Source organism: Podarcis tiliguerta, assembly GCF_965153285.1.
Source record: "Podarcis tiliguerta genome assembly, chromosome: 1".
NCBI lineage: Eukaryota > Metazoa > Chordata > Lepidosauria > Squamata > Lacertidae > Podarcis > Podarcis tiliguerta.
The window spans coordinates 11,476,291-11,491,924 of record NC_139534.1 but is presented as its reverse complement, the minus strand read 5'-3'; the positions used below and the strand labels follow the sequence as shown (position 1 = coordinate 11,491,924).

The following is a 15,634-nucleotide window of genomic DNA, read 5'->3' as shown; positions in this document are numbered from 1 at the left end:
TCTGGAGTTCCCTGGCAACTATTTTTCTCTCTTGCTTGTGTGGGGGTGCTGCTGTTTCGTTTATATAAGAAATAAGATCATTATGTGATAGTCAAAAGGAAAGCTCTATAAATAGAGAGGATGTATCTCTCAGAATACTAGCTGTTGGAAATAAACAACAAGGGATAGCCTGTTGTTTATCATCTCCAAGAGCTGCTTTGGACCTATCCAGACTCCAGAGGCATCTGCCCAATCATTGTTGGAAACACAATGCTGTCCAAAATAACTAAGTTTGCAGGTATGCTACAAAGGCCCCAAGAACTCTCCCCGACCGTCTTCAGAAAAAAGGGTAATACATAAAAACTAAGTTGGTAGGAAATCAAACTCTCAAAGCCACAACACCGGAGAGAAGATCTCAGTGACATCAAAGTGAGAGCAGCCGAAGAAAAGGAATTTTCTGAGACGTGCAGCAAGAGGATGTAGGATGATCATAGGTGTGACCTTCAGGAACAGGTCAACGAAGATCTATCCCCCCCCCCCCGCGTCTGCTGAATAAGGGAAGAGACTAGATCATTCTGTCCTACTACCCAGCACTCACTGAACCAAATATGCTGCAATCCGGCAGAATACAGTTCTCTTCTCCAGAGCTTTGCAGGCATGGCGGGAGGCTTCCTGAGAGTCACTTCGCTTGGAGGCCTGAGATTTCCCCCACCAAAAGACCTTCTGTGACAGAATCAGAACCAACGGCTGTAGAATCGGGCAACTGCACTCTCAAGATAATCCACATTCCGTTCTATTTTCTAGAGGCAGAGAACACAAGAGCAGTCTTGCTAGCCTGGGCCTAACGTTTACACCACCTAGTGTTCTATTTCCATTCTTCTTTGGTAACAACTGTTGGTACTAAAGGGTTAAGAGGTAACAAGTCGCTCTAATCACTGAGCAGCTGGAATTCAATAAGCATCCAGGAATGTGAGTTAGTTTGTACAGTGGTACCCCGCAAGACGAATGCCTCGGAAGACGAAAAACTCGCAAGACGAAAGGGTTTTTCGTTTTCTGAGGTGCTCCGCAAGACGGATTTTCCGAAGGGCTTGCTTCGCTAGACGAAACGGCCCTGCCTCTCGTGTCATGGCGACGGTCACTGCACGCACGCACGCTCGCTTCCCCACTCCTCCGGCTCCCTCCCACCTTCCGGCTGACGGTTAGTGCCTCGCGCCGCTGCCCACCCCCCTCACGCACTCCCCTCAGAGAGCCGTTGCCGCCAGCGCCTCTCTTTCCCTGGAGTCGCGCTCCTGAGCCCCGCCGCCCACCAGCAGCCGCGTCGCGCGGTGGCCACAACGCGCGGGTGAGTCTGAGGTACCGGCTGCAGCAGCTGTCCTGCTTCTCCCCTCCCCTCCCCGCCGTTGTCAGTGTTTAAATGCAATGGTGCTTCACAAGACGAAAAAACTCGCACAACGAAAAAACTCGCGGAACGAATTAATTTCGTCTTGCGAGGCACCACTGTATAAATAGTCAGTTCACCCGTGTGTTTTTCCCCCTCGCCCTTTTTTGACCTGACTCGCAGACTCAGTTTGTGGCCATGGGTGTGTTTGCTGATATGAGTTAAGTTTAGAATAAAGCTTTCTTTATGCCGGAGATAAAAGCATGTGTGCTTTATCGCCAGGGTTTTTCTTTTGTAAATAAAGTTTTTTTTCTGAGTCCCAAAGTGCTTGCTCCAGGATTCTTCATTGAAAGGTACTGACTCTCCTGCCTTCTTCAACCGCTGCACGAAATTCTCTGGTGAGATAAGACTTATGGTGTTGGAAGCTCACTGGACGTTTACTTAACATTAAACTAATTAAAGTTTTATGAACAAGATGTTTGCTGAAATTTTGACCGGCTTAGGGATTTTTGAGTGAATTGCAGAATGTCAGATTTTTGCTGAAATTGTGAGCGCGCAGCTTAGGGATTCTTTCAAAAAAATGTTGTTCAGAGGTCGAGGGCTAATTCTGTTTCTGATGATAAAAAGCCATCTGTTTCCACCGAAAAACCTTTCAGGGGATCGTTTGCAACAGTTTGGCACCATTTTTGAGTGAATTCCAAAACGCCAGATTTTTGCTGAAATTCTGACCGCGCGGCTTAGGGATTTTTTCAAAAAAAGTTGTTCAGACGTCGAGGGCTAATTCTGTTTCCAATGATAAAAACCCATCTGTTTCCACCGAAAAACCTTTCAGGGGATCATTTGCAACAGTTTGGCACCATTTTTGAATGAATTCCAAAACGCCAGATTTTTGGTGAAATTCTGACCGCGCGGCTTAGGGATTTTTTTTTAAAAAAGTTGTTCAGACGTGGACAGCCAATTCTGTTTCTGATGATAAAAACCCATCTGTTTCCGCCAAAAAAACTTTCAGGGGATCGTTTGCAACAGTTTGGCACCATTTTTGAGTGAATTGCAGAACGTCAGATTTTTGCTGAAATTCTGACCGCGCAGCTTAGGGATTTTTTCAAAAAAAGGTGTTCAGACGTCGACGGCTAATTCTGTTTCTGATGATAAAAACCCGTCTATTTCCGCCAAAAAACCTTTAAGGGGATCGTTTGCAACAGTTTGGCACCATTTTTGACTGAATTCCAAAACGCCAGATTTTTGCTCAATTTATGACCGCGCGGCTTAGGGATTTTTTTTTAAAAAAAATGTTCAGACGTAAAGGGCTAATTCTGTTTCCGATTATAAAAACCTATCTGTTTCCACCAAAAAACCTTTCAGCGGATCATTTGCAACAGTTTGGCACCATTTTTGAGTGAATTCCAAAATGCCAGATTTTTGCTGAAATTCTGAGCTCGCGGCTTACGGATTTTTTTAAAAAAAAGTTGCTCAGACGTCGAGGGCTAATTCTGATTCCGATGATAAAAACCCATCTGTTTCCACCAAAAACCTTTCAGGGGTAGTAAAGTGGTAGCAAAGTGGTATCAATATCGCTGTTATCGATATTGATATCGTTGTTATCGATATCGTTGTTAACTTTACTACTTTACTACTACTTTACTACAATCGATATCGATAACAACAATATCGATAACCATAACAATATCGATAACGATAACGATAACAGCGATAACGATATCGATAACAACGATATCGATAACGATAACGATAACAGCGATAACGATAACGATATCGATCACGATATCGATATCATAACAACGATATCAATATCGATATCGTTATCGATATCAATATCAATATTGTTGTTATCGATATCGATATCGTTATCGCTGTTATCGTTATCGCTTTTATCGATATTGATATCGTTATCGCTGTTATAGTTATCGATATCGTTATCGCTGTTATAGTTATCGATATCGTTATCGTTATCGATAACGATAACGATATCGATAATGATATCGATAACGATCACGATAACGATATCGATAACAGCAATATTGATATGAATATCGATAACGTTATCGATATCGATATCGATATTGATATCGATAACGATAACGATAATGATATTGATATCGATATTGATATCGATAACAACGATATCGATAACAGCGATAACGATTTCGATATTGATATCTATAACGATCACGATATCGATACCAATAACAACAATATCGATAACGATTACAGCGATAACGATATCAATATCGATACCAATAACAATATCGATAACGATAACAGCGATAACGATATCAATATCGATAACGATAATGTTATCGATAACGATAACAACGATATCGATAACGATCACGATAACGATCACGATAACGATATCAATATCGATGCCAATAACAATATCGATAACGATAACAGCGATAACGATAACGATATCGATATTGATAACGATGTCATCGTTATTTTTCCGATGAAAATAGAGATCTTTACTATTTCACTACTATTACTTTACTACTACTTTACTACTACTTTACTACTACTTTAATACCATCTTACTACTGCTTTGCTACTGCTTTACTACTACTTTACTAGTACTTTACTACCATATTACAACTATTTTACTACCACCTTATTACCATTTTGCTACCACTTTACTACTATTTTACTACTACCTTACTACCACTTACTACCACTACGATAATGTTATCGATAACGATATCGATATCGATAACGATAGCGATCACGATCACGATATCGATATCGATAATGATATCGATAACGATCACGATAACAATATTGATAACAATATCGATATCGTTATTTCTTTACTACTACTTTACTACCATCTTACTACTACTTTACTATTGCTTTACTACTACTTTACTACCATTTTACTACTATTTTACTACCACCTTATTACCATTTTGCTACCACTTTACTACTATTTTACTACAATCGATATCGATAACGATCACGATAACGATATCAATATCGATACCAATAACAACAATATCAATAACGATAACAGTGATTTACTACTTTACTACTACTTTGCTACTACTTTACTATTGCTTTACTACTACTTTACTACAACTTTACTACCACCTTATTACCATTTTGCTACCACTTTACTACTATTTTACTACTACCTTACTCCCACTTTACTACTATTTTACTACAATCGATATCGATAACGATCACGATAACGATATCAATATCGATACCAATAACAACAATATCGATAATGATAACAGCGATATCGATATCGATATCGATAACGATATCGATATCGATAACGATCACGATAACGATATCAATATCGATACCAATAACAACAATATCGATAACGATAACAGCGATATCGATATCGATAACGATATCGATATCGATAACGATAACGTTATCGATAACGATATCGATATCGATAACGATCACGAGAACGATAACGATATCGATATCGATAATGATATCGATAACGATAACGATATCAATATCGATAACAACAATATTGATATCGATATTGATATCGATATTGATATTGATATCGATATCGATAACAATAACGATAACGATATCGATAACACCGATATCGATATCGATATTGTTATCGATATCATTATCGATATCGTTATCGATATCGATATCGTGATCGTGATCGTGATCGTTATCGTTAACGATATTGTTGTTATCGATATCGTTATCTCTGTTATTGTTATCGTTAACAACGATATCGATAACAACGATATCGATATCGATAACAACGATATTGACAATGATATCGATATCGTTATCGACATCATTATTGTTATCGATATCGATATCGTTGTTATCGATATTATTATCGTTGTTATTGATAACGATAACGATAACGATATCGATAATGATATCGATCACGATCACGATCACGATATCGATATCGATATCGATAACAATGATATCGATATCGATAGCAACGATATTTATATCGATAACGATCACGATAACGATAACGATATCGATAACAACAATATCAATAACGATAACGATCACGATAACAATATTGATAACAACGATATCGATATCGTTATCGTGATCGTTATCGATATCGTTGTTATCGATATCGATATCGTTATCGATATCGTAATCGTTATCGACAGGTGTGTATGCCTGCATTATCTGGGGTTGGCTCAGACGATAACAACAATATCGATAATCATTACGATAACGATATCGATAACAACAATATCGATAACGATAACGATATCGATAACACCGATATCGATATCGATATTGTTATCGATATCATAATCGATATCGTTATCGCTATCGATATCGATATCGTGATCGTTATCGTTAACGATATCGATATCGATATCGTTATCGCTGTTATCGTTATCGTTAAAAACGATATCGATAACAAAGATATCGATATCGATAACAACAATATCTATATCGATAACAACGATATTGACATTGATATCGATATCGTTATCGATATCGATATCATTATCGTTATCGTTATTGATATCGTTATTGTTATCGATATCGTTATCGCTGTTATCGTTATCGCTTTTATCGATATCGATATCGTTATCGCTGTTATAGTTATCGATATCGATATCATTATCGTTATCGATAACGATATCGATAATGATATCGATAACGATCACAATATCGATAACAGCAATATTGATATCGATATCGATAACGATATCAATAACGATAACGATAATGATATCGATATCGATAACAACGATATCGATAACAGCGATAACGATTTCGATATCGATCACGATCACGATATCGATAACAACAATATCGATAACGATAATAATAATAATAATAATAATAATAATAAATTTTATTTATATCCCGCCCTCCCCAGCCGAAGCCGGGCTCAGGGCGGCTAACAACAATTAAATAATCAAACAATCAAATAATCAAACATTCTAAAAACATTCCATTATAAAAATTAATTAAAGTCAAATTAATGGCAACCGTTGAGCAAAATTCTGTGCAGGTTGCCAGAGGAGGGAGTCAGGCTGGGCCCTGACCAAAGGCCTGGTGGAACAACTCTGTCTTGCAGGCTCTGCGGAAAGATGTCAGGTCCCGCAGGGCCCTAGTCTCTTGTGACAGAGCGTTCCACCAGATTGGAGCCGTAGCCGAGAAAGCCCTGGCTCTAGTTGAGGCCAGCCTAACCTCTCTGAGGCCTGGGACCTTCAGGGTGTTTTTATTTGATGAGCGTAGGTTTCTCTGTGGGGCATACCAGGAGAGGCGGTCCCGTAGGTACGAGGGTCCTAGGCCGTATAGGGCTTTAAAGGTTAAAACCAGCACCTTAAACCTGATCCTGTACTCCACTGGGAGCCAGTGCAGCTGGTATAGCACCGGATGAATGTGATCTCGCAGTGAAGACCCTGTAAGGAGTCTCGCTGCGGCATTCTGCACCCACTGGAGTTTCTGGGTCAGTCTCAAGGGCAGCCCCACGTAGAGCGAGTTACAATAATCCAGTCTGGAGGTGACCGTCGCATGGATCACAGTGGCTAGGTCAGGGCGAGAGAGGTAAGGAGCCAACTGCTTAGCTTGGCGGAGATGAAAAAATGCCGCCTTTGTTATAGCTGCAATCTGCGCCTCCATGGAGAGGGAGGTGTCGAAGATTACACCCAAACTCTTAATGGACGGTGCTGGCACTAATTGCACCCCCGCTAGAGATGGGAGTTGCCCCCTCAATCCCATATCGTCCCGTCCCAGCCAGAGGACCTCTGTCTTCGAAGGATTTAACTTCAACCTGCTCCCACGTAACCATCCAGCCACAGCTTCCAAGCATCTGATCAGTGTGTCTGGGGCCGAGTCAGGATGGCCACCCATCAACAGATAGAGTTGGGTGTCATCAGCATACTGATTGCAGCCCAGCCCAAAACTCCGGACAAGCTGGGCGAGGGGGCGCATAAAGATGTTAAAAAGCATCGGGGAGAGTATCGCACCCTGGGGCACTCCACACACCAAGGAGTGGCGGGATGACAATTCCCCCCCAAGTGCCACCCTCTGTCCCCGACCGGAGAGAAACGAGCGCAGCCATTGAAGGACTGTGCCCTGGATCCCCACGTCGGCAAGGCGGTGGTCCAGGAGTTCGTGATCGACCATGTCGAAGGCTGCTGACAGGTCTAGAAGAATCAGCAGCCCCGACCCGCCTTGGTCCAGCTGCCTGCGGAGATCATCTGTTAGGGCGACCAGAGCCGTCTCGGTCCCATGACCAGCGCGGAAGCCGGACTGGAATGGATCCAGAGCCGATGTTTCATCCAGAAACCTACCAAGCTGTTCAGCAACCGCTCTCTCAATCACCTTACCCAGGAATGGAAGATTCGAAACCGGGCGGTAATTGGATAGATCTAAGGGATCTAATGATGTTTTCTTTAAGAGCGGGCGCACCACTGCCTCCTTCAGTTCCCCTGGGAATGTCCCGGTGCCAAGGGACAAATTGATGATATCCCCCAGGGGGGCCCGCACCTCGTCTGGACACGCTCTAATCAGCCAGGACGGGCACGGGTCGAGAGGACAAGTAGTGGGCTTTCCAGCTTGGAGGAGTCTGTCCACATCGGCTGGGGATATCCGGTCAAAGTGGTCCAATACTGGACCCGAGGACAGTCGAGGGGCCTCCAGTTCCTTTATTGTATCCAAATTGGCAGGGAGGTCATGGCGGAGCAACAGGACCTTCTCCGCAAAGAAGCTTGCAAATGCCTCACAGCTGTGTGTCAAGTTGTTATTTAAATTTGGCTGTCCTTCAAGGGATGTTAAAGACCGAATTATACTAAATAATTGCGCCGGGCGAGAGCTAGCGGATGCAATGGAGGCCGAGAAGTAGAACTTCTTAGCGGCCTTCACTGCCATCTCATAGGTTTTCATAAAAACCCTATAAGATGTTCTTGAAGCTCCGTCACGGGCACCCCGCCATACTCGCTCTAGCCGTCTGAGGTCCCGCTTCATTTTCCGGAGCACCTCGGTAAACCAGGGAGCCCGGTTTCTGCGGGGTCGCAGAGGGCGCTTAGGTGCGATCTCATCGATGGCTGCCAGGAGCTGGGTATTCCAGCCCTCAACAAGCTCAGTCAATGAGTCGCCAGGGGGAGCAAGGTCCCGCAAGGCTTGGCGGAATCTATCAGGGTCCATCAGCCTCTGCGGGCGAGCCCAAATGAGCTCGCCACCTAAGCAGGGTGGGGGTGGAACGTCAATTCTGGCTTTCAGAGCGTAGTGATCAGACCATGGCACCTTCATTGAAGGAAACATGATCACATCTATACCGGCCCCAAAGATCAAATCCAGCGTGTGGCCTGCTTGATGTGTGGGGCCCGAAACAAACTGGGAGAGCCCTAGTGTCGCCATGGAAGACACCAGGTCCAGAGCCTGTGAGGAGGGAGTGGCATCGGCATGGATGTTGAAGTCCCCCAATACCAATAGGTTAGGAAACTCCAAGGCCCAGCCGGCCACAGCCTCCAGCAGGCCTGACAGGGTGGCTGCTGGTGCGCTAGGTGGCCGGTACACCAGCCAGACAGCCAAGCTCACCTCGGAGCCCCACACTAGGCCAACACATTCAATGCCGGGGATCGATGGCGATGGTAGAGCCCTGAAAGAACAATTTTCCCGGATTAATAATGCCACCCCTCCCCCCCGGCCCACAGTCCGTGACTGGTGGAGGACGGAGAAACCCGGGGGCGCCATCTGTCGTAAGGTAACAGTATCCCCTTCGCGCACCCAGGTCTCCGTCACACAAGCCAGGTCGACCCCCTGCGTGATGAAGAAATCTCGCAGGGTGGCGGTTTTGTTGCCTATAGACCTGGCATTGCACAACACCAGTGCCGGAGGTGAGTAATCCTTGCTCACCCTACCCTCGTCTCTCGGGATGGGGCGCAGATTGGAAGGGGTACGAGCATATCCGTATCTCGATCCCCTTCGCCTATAACATCTGCCCCCACCGCCATACCTCCCTCGCCCCTCCACAGTAGGAATCCAAAGCCTCATACTCTCCTCGATTTACAAAATATAAAAGCAAGCAAACAAGCAAAACAGTTACACTAAAACAAAACCAATCCCCACCCCACTCAACAACCATCCCATCCCACCCCAAAATAACACAAAACAAAATAAAAATACATGGATAAAAACCACCGTTTATGGTGGTACAACAAAGTAAAAAACTAAAAACCCTTTTAAAATATATAAAGACATTTTAAACATTTGCTGCTGCAGCACCAGTGTCCTTACAGTTGTGGCGATGGTGAATGTGGGCCCCGCCCCCTGGCCTAGTAAAGTGGGCTTGCAGGGGGAAGAGCCCTCCCCACAAACTCATGGCGAAGCGGCAGCAGCAGTGTCCCGAGGCCTCCTTGGAGCCTTATATGCTGAGGTGGAGTCTGGGGCCCGCCCCCAGGCCCAAGATGGAGAATGGGCTTGCAGGGGGAGCGGTCCTCCCCAAGACTCACCGGCAAAGCGGCAGCAATTAGTAGCTCATTTGCATGGAGGTGGCACATTATTAAAGTTCCTCTCCTGCGAGCAGGGATATGACAAGGTGCAGGATGACAGCTTTTCAAATAAAAAATCTTTCAAACGAAATGATCTTCCTGAACTGCTGGTTTTGTTCTCAACAAGTATTCTCGGGCAGAAATAAATTAAAGATGCTATGGCAGCTGATTAGAGCACGTCCTTACCTTTCCCGTGTGTGTGTGTGTGTGTGTCACTCCTGCTCAATATTGATATTGTTATCGATATCATCATCGATATCGTTATCGATATCATCATCGATATCGGTATCGGTATCGATATCGATATCGTGATCGTTATTGTTAACGATATCGATATCGTTATCGCTGTTATCGTTATTGTTAACAACGATATCGATAACAACGATATCGATATCGATAACAACGATATTGACATTGATATCGATATCGTTATCTTTATCGATATCGATATCGATAGCGTTATCGATATCATTATCGATATCATTATTGTTATCGATATCGATATCGTTGTTATCGATATCGATATTTTTATCGCTGTTATCGTTATCGCTTTTATTGATATCGATATCATTATCGCTGTTATCGATATCGATATCGTTATCGATAACGATAACGATATCGATAATGATATCGATAACGATCACGATAACGATATCCATATTGATAACAGCGATATTGATATTGATATCGATATCAATAACGATAATGATAATGATATCGATATCGATAACAATGATATCGATAACAGAGATAACGATAACGATTTTGATATCGATATCGATAACGATCACGATAACGATATTGATAACAATGATATCGATAACGATAACGATATCGATATCGATAACGATATCAATGCCGATAACAATGATATCGATATCGATATCGATAACAACAATATCAATAACGATAACGATCACGATCACGATATCGATAACAACAATATCAATAACGATCACGATCACGATCACGATATCGATAACAACGATATCGATATCGATAACAAAAATATCGATATCGATATCGTTATCGATATCGTTATCGATATCGTTATCGATATCGATATCGATATCAATATTGTTGCTATCGATATCGATATCGTTATCGTGATCGTTATCGTTAACGATATCAATATCGTTGCTATCGATATCGATATCGTTGTTATCGATAACAACGATATTGACATTGATATCGATATCGTTATTGTTATCATTGTCGATATTGACAGGTGTGTATGCCTGCATTATCTCGGGTTGGTCCAGACGATAACAACGATATCGTTATCGTTATCGTTATCAATATCGATATCGTTATCGTTATCGTAATCAATATCGATAGCGTTATCGCTGTTATCGTTAGCGATATCGTTATTTTTCTGATGAAAACAGTCATCTTTACTACTTCACAACTACTACTTTACTACCACTTTACTACCACTTTACTATTGCTTTACTACCACTTTACTATTGCTTTACTACTACTTTACTACCATATTACTACTATTTTACTACCACCTTGTTACCATTTTGGTACCACTTTACTACTATTTTACTACTACCTCACTCCCACTTTACTACTATTTTACTACAATCGATATCGATAACAACAATGTCGATATCGCTAATGATCACGATAACGATAACGATAACAGCGATAACGATATCGATATTGATAACAACGATATTGATATCGATAACGATAATGTTATCGCTGTTATCATTATTTTTCTGATGAAAATAGAGATCATTACTACTTCACTACTACTACTTTACGGCTACTTTACGACTACTTTACTACTACTTTGCTACTACTTTGCTACTATTTTGCTACTAATTTACTACTACTTTACTACCATCTTACTACTACTTTACTACCATCTTACTACTATTTTGCTACCACCTTATTACCATTTTGCTACCAATTTATTACTATTTTACTACTACCTTACTACCACTTTACTACTATTTTACTACAATCGATACCAATAACCAGAATATCGATAACGATCACGATCACGATATCGATTTCGATATCGATAGCAACAATATTGATATTGATAACGATAACGATATCGATATCGATAACAACAATATCAATAACGATAACGATCACGATAACAATATCGATTTCGATATTGATAACAACAATATCGATATCGATATTGATAACAACAATATCGATATCGATATTGTTATCGATATCATTATCGATATCGTTACCGATATCGTTATCGATATCAATATCAATATTGTTGCTATCGATATCGAAATCGATATCGTGATCGTGATCGTTATCGTTAACGATATCAATATCGTTGCTATCGATATCGTTGTTATCGATAACAACGATATTGACATTGATATTGATATCGTTATCGTTATCGCTGTTATCGTTATCGCTGTTATCGATAACGATAACGATATCGATATCGATAACAATATTGATATCGATATCGTGATCGTGATCGTGATCGTGATCGTTGTTATCGATATTGATATCGTTGTTATCGATATCGATATCGTTAAAGCTGTTATCGATATTGATATCGATAACAACGATATCGATAACAACGATATCATTATCGATATCGAAATTATCGATATCATTATCGATATCGTTACCGATATCGTTATCGATATCAATATTGTTGCTATCGATATCGATATCGATATCGTGATCGTTATCGTTAACGATATCAATATCGTTGCTATCGATATCGGTATCGTTGTTATCGATAACAACGATATTGACATTGATATTGATATCGCTATAGTGATCGTGATCAATATCGATATCATTATCGCTGTTATCGTTATCGCTGTTATCGATATAGATATCGTTATCGCTGTTATAGTTATCGATATCGATATTGTTGTTATTGATATTGATATTGATATTGATATCGTTACCGTGAGCATTATCTTTATCAATATCGATATCGTTGTTATCAATATCGATATCGTTATCGTTATCGTTATCAATATCGATATCGTTATCGCTGTTATCGTTATATCGCTGTTATCGTTATAGCGATATCGTTATTTTTCTGATGAAAATAGAGATCTTTACTACTTCACAACTACTACTTTACTACCACTTTACTACCACGTTACTACCACTTTACTACTACTTTACTACCACTTTACTACTACTTTACTACTACTTTACTATTGCTTTACTACTACTTTACTATTGCTTTACTACCATCTTACTACTATTTTACTACCACATTATTACCATTTTGCTACCACTTTACTACTATTTTACTACTACCTCACTCCCACTTTACTACTATTTTACTACAAACAATACCAATAACAAAATATCGATAACGATATCGTTATCGATATCATTATCGATATCGATATCGTTATCGTTATCGATATCGTTGTTATTGATACTGATATTGATATCGTGATCGTGATCATTATCTTTATCAATATCAATATCGTTGTTATCAATATCGATATCGTTATCGTTATCAATATCGATATCGTTATCGTTATCAATATCGATATCGTTATCGCTGTTATCGTTATTTCGTTATTTCTGATGAAAATAGAGATCTTTACTACTTCACAACTACTACTTTACTACTACTTTACTACCACTTTACTACTACTTTACAACCACTTTACTATTGCTTTACTATTGCTTTACTACTACTTTACTATTGCTTTACTACCATCTTACTACTATTTTACTACCACATTATTACCATTTTGCTACCACTTTACTACTATTTTACTACTATCTCACTCCCACTTTACTACTATTTTACTACAAACGATACCAATAACAAAATATCGATAACGATAACAATATCGATATCGATAACGATAACAGCGATATCGATATCGATAACAACGATATCGATAACGATAACGATATTGATATCGATAATGATATCGATAACGATCACGATCACGATATCGTTATCGTTATCGTTATCGATATCAATATTGTTGTTATCGATATCGATATCGTTGATATTGTTGTTATCGATATTGATATTGATATCGTTATCGTGATCATTATCGTTATCAATATCGATATCGTTGTTATCGATATCGTTATTGATATCGTTATTGTTATCGACAGGTGTGTATGCCTGCATTATCTGGGGTTGGCCCAGATGATAACAACGATATCGTTATCGTTATTGTTAACGTTATCGATATCAATATCAATATCAATATCATTATAGTTATCGATATCGATACCGTTGTTATCAATATCGATATCGTTATCGATATCGATACCGTTATCGCTGTTATCGTTATTTTTCTGATGAAAATAGAGATCTTTACTACTTCACTACTACTACTTTACTACTACTTTGCTACTACTTTGCTACTACTTTGCTGCTACTTTGCTACTACTTTGCTACTACTTTACTACCATCTTACTACTACTTTACTACCATCTTACTACTATTTTACTACCACCTTATTACCATTTTGCTACCACTTTACTACTATTTTACTACTACCTTACTACCACTTTACTACTATTTTACTACAAACGATATCGATAACAACAATATCAATATCGATACCAATAACAACAATATCGATAACGATAACAATATCAATATCGATAACGATAACAGCGATAATGATATCGATAACAACGATATCGATAACAATAACAGCGAAAACGATATCGATATCGATATCGATCACGATAACGATATCTATATCGATAACAACGATATCGATATCGATAACAACAATATTGATATTGATATTGATAACGATAACAGCGATAACGATATCGATAACAACGATATTGATAACGATAACAGCGATAACGATATCAATATCGATATCAAACTAGTGCCAGGGGAGCCCCCGGGTCCGCAAACAGAAGGTGAACTAGTTTTGGAGATGGCGTTTACTCCTATCAAGTTAGGCCCCCTCTGTGAATTACTGTCTGTCTACCCGAATAAAAAAGCAGCTTCCTAGCTTAGGGACGGTTTTTCCATCGGGTTTCGAATCCCGGTGGCCGGAGCATTAGTAGCAAAGGACTCCCCCAACCAGAAGTCGGTCAGGGAGAGGCCGGAAATAGCGGAAAAGAAAATTGCCAAGGAAGTGAATGCGGGCCGGGTTGCGGGCCCGTTCGCCAGCCCCCCTTTCCCAAATTTGCATATATCACCCTTGGGAATCGTTCCGAAGAAGAATCCTGGGGAATTTCGCCTCATTCACAACTTATCCTATCCGAAGGGCGGCTCAGTAAACGACGCCATTCCACCGGAGTTATGCTCGGTGAAGTATGCCACCTTCGATCACGCGGTTAAATTGATCAGGGGTTTCGGTCAGGGGGCGACATCGAATCTGCTTTTCGCCTATTGCCGGTGCATCCGGGCGACTTTTGGTTGTTGGGCTTTAAATTCCAAGGCAAATATTTCGTGGATAAGGCCATGCCGATGGGCTGCTCGGTAGCCTGTTCGGCTTTCAAAACATTTAGCACCTTTTTGGATTGGGCCTTAAGATTCAGAACAAATTCCATCGGGGTTATGCATTATTTGGACGACTTTCTCTTCGTGGGGAGGCCCGGCTCCGGGGAATGCGCCTTACTATTGGACGCCTTTGCGGCCTTGGCGCAGGACTTGGGTGTTCCTCTCGCAGCGGAAAAAACTGAGGGACCCACTACTTGCCTCATGTATCTGGGCATCGAGTTAGATACCATCGCTCAATCCTCCCGCTTACCTAGGGAAAAAATTGACATCCTTAGGGAAATAATCCGGGCCACCCTCCTGCTAAAAAAGATTACCCTTAGGCAGATCCAGTCC

At 40.8% G+C, this 15,634-nt stretch overlaps 1 protein-coding gene across 3 annotated transcripts in view; it reads right to left on the bottom strand.

The window, feature by feature from the left end:
- The window catches only part of LOC310662349 (cyclic nucleotide-binding domain-containing protein 2-like), a 622,152-nt gene that overhangs the window by 32,857 nt on the left and 573,661 nt on the right, over positions 1–15,634 (bottom strand). Inside the window, exon 1 of one of the 3 annotated variants that reach the window (XM_083409148.1) lies at positions 578–723. The exons of the other annotated variants lie outside the window; for them this stretch is intronic. Coding sequence (XP_083265274.1) covers positions 578–638 — 61 coding nt within the window. The 5' untranslated portion in view covers positions 639–723. Of the gene's footprint in view, positions 1–577; positions 724–15,634 lie in introns of those variants that run through there. 3 annotated transcript variants of the gene reach the window in all.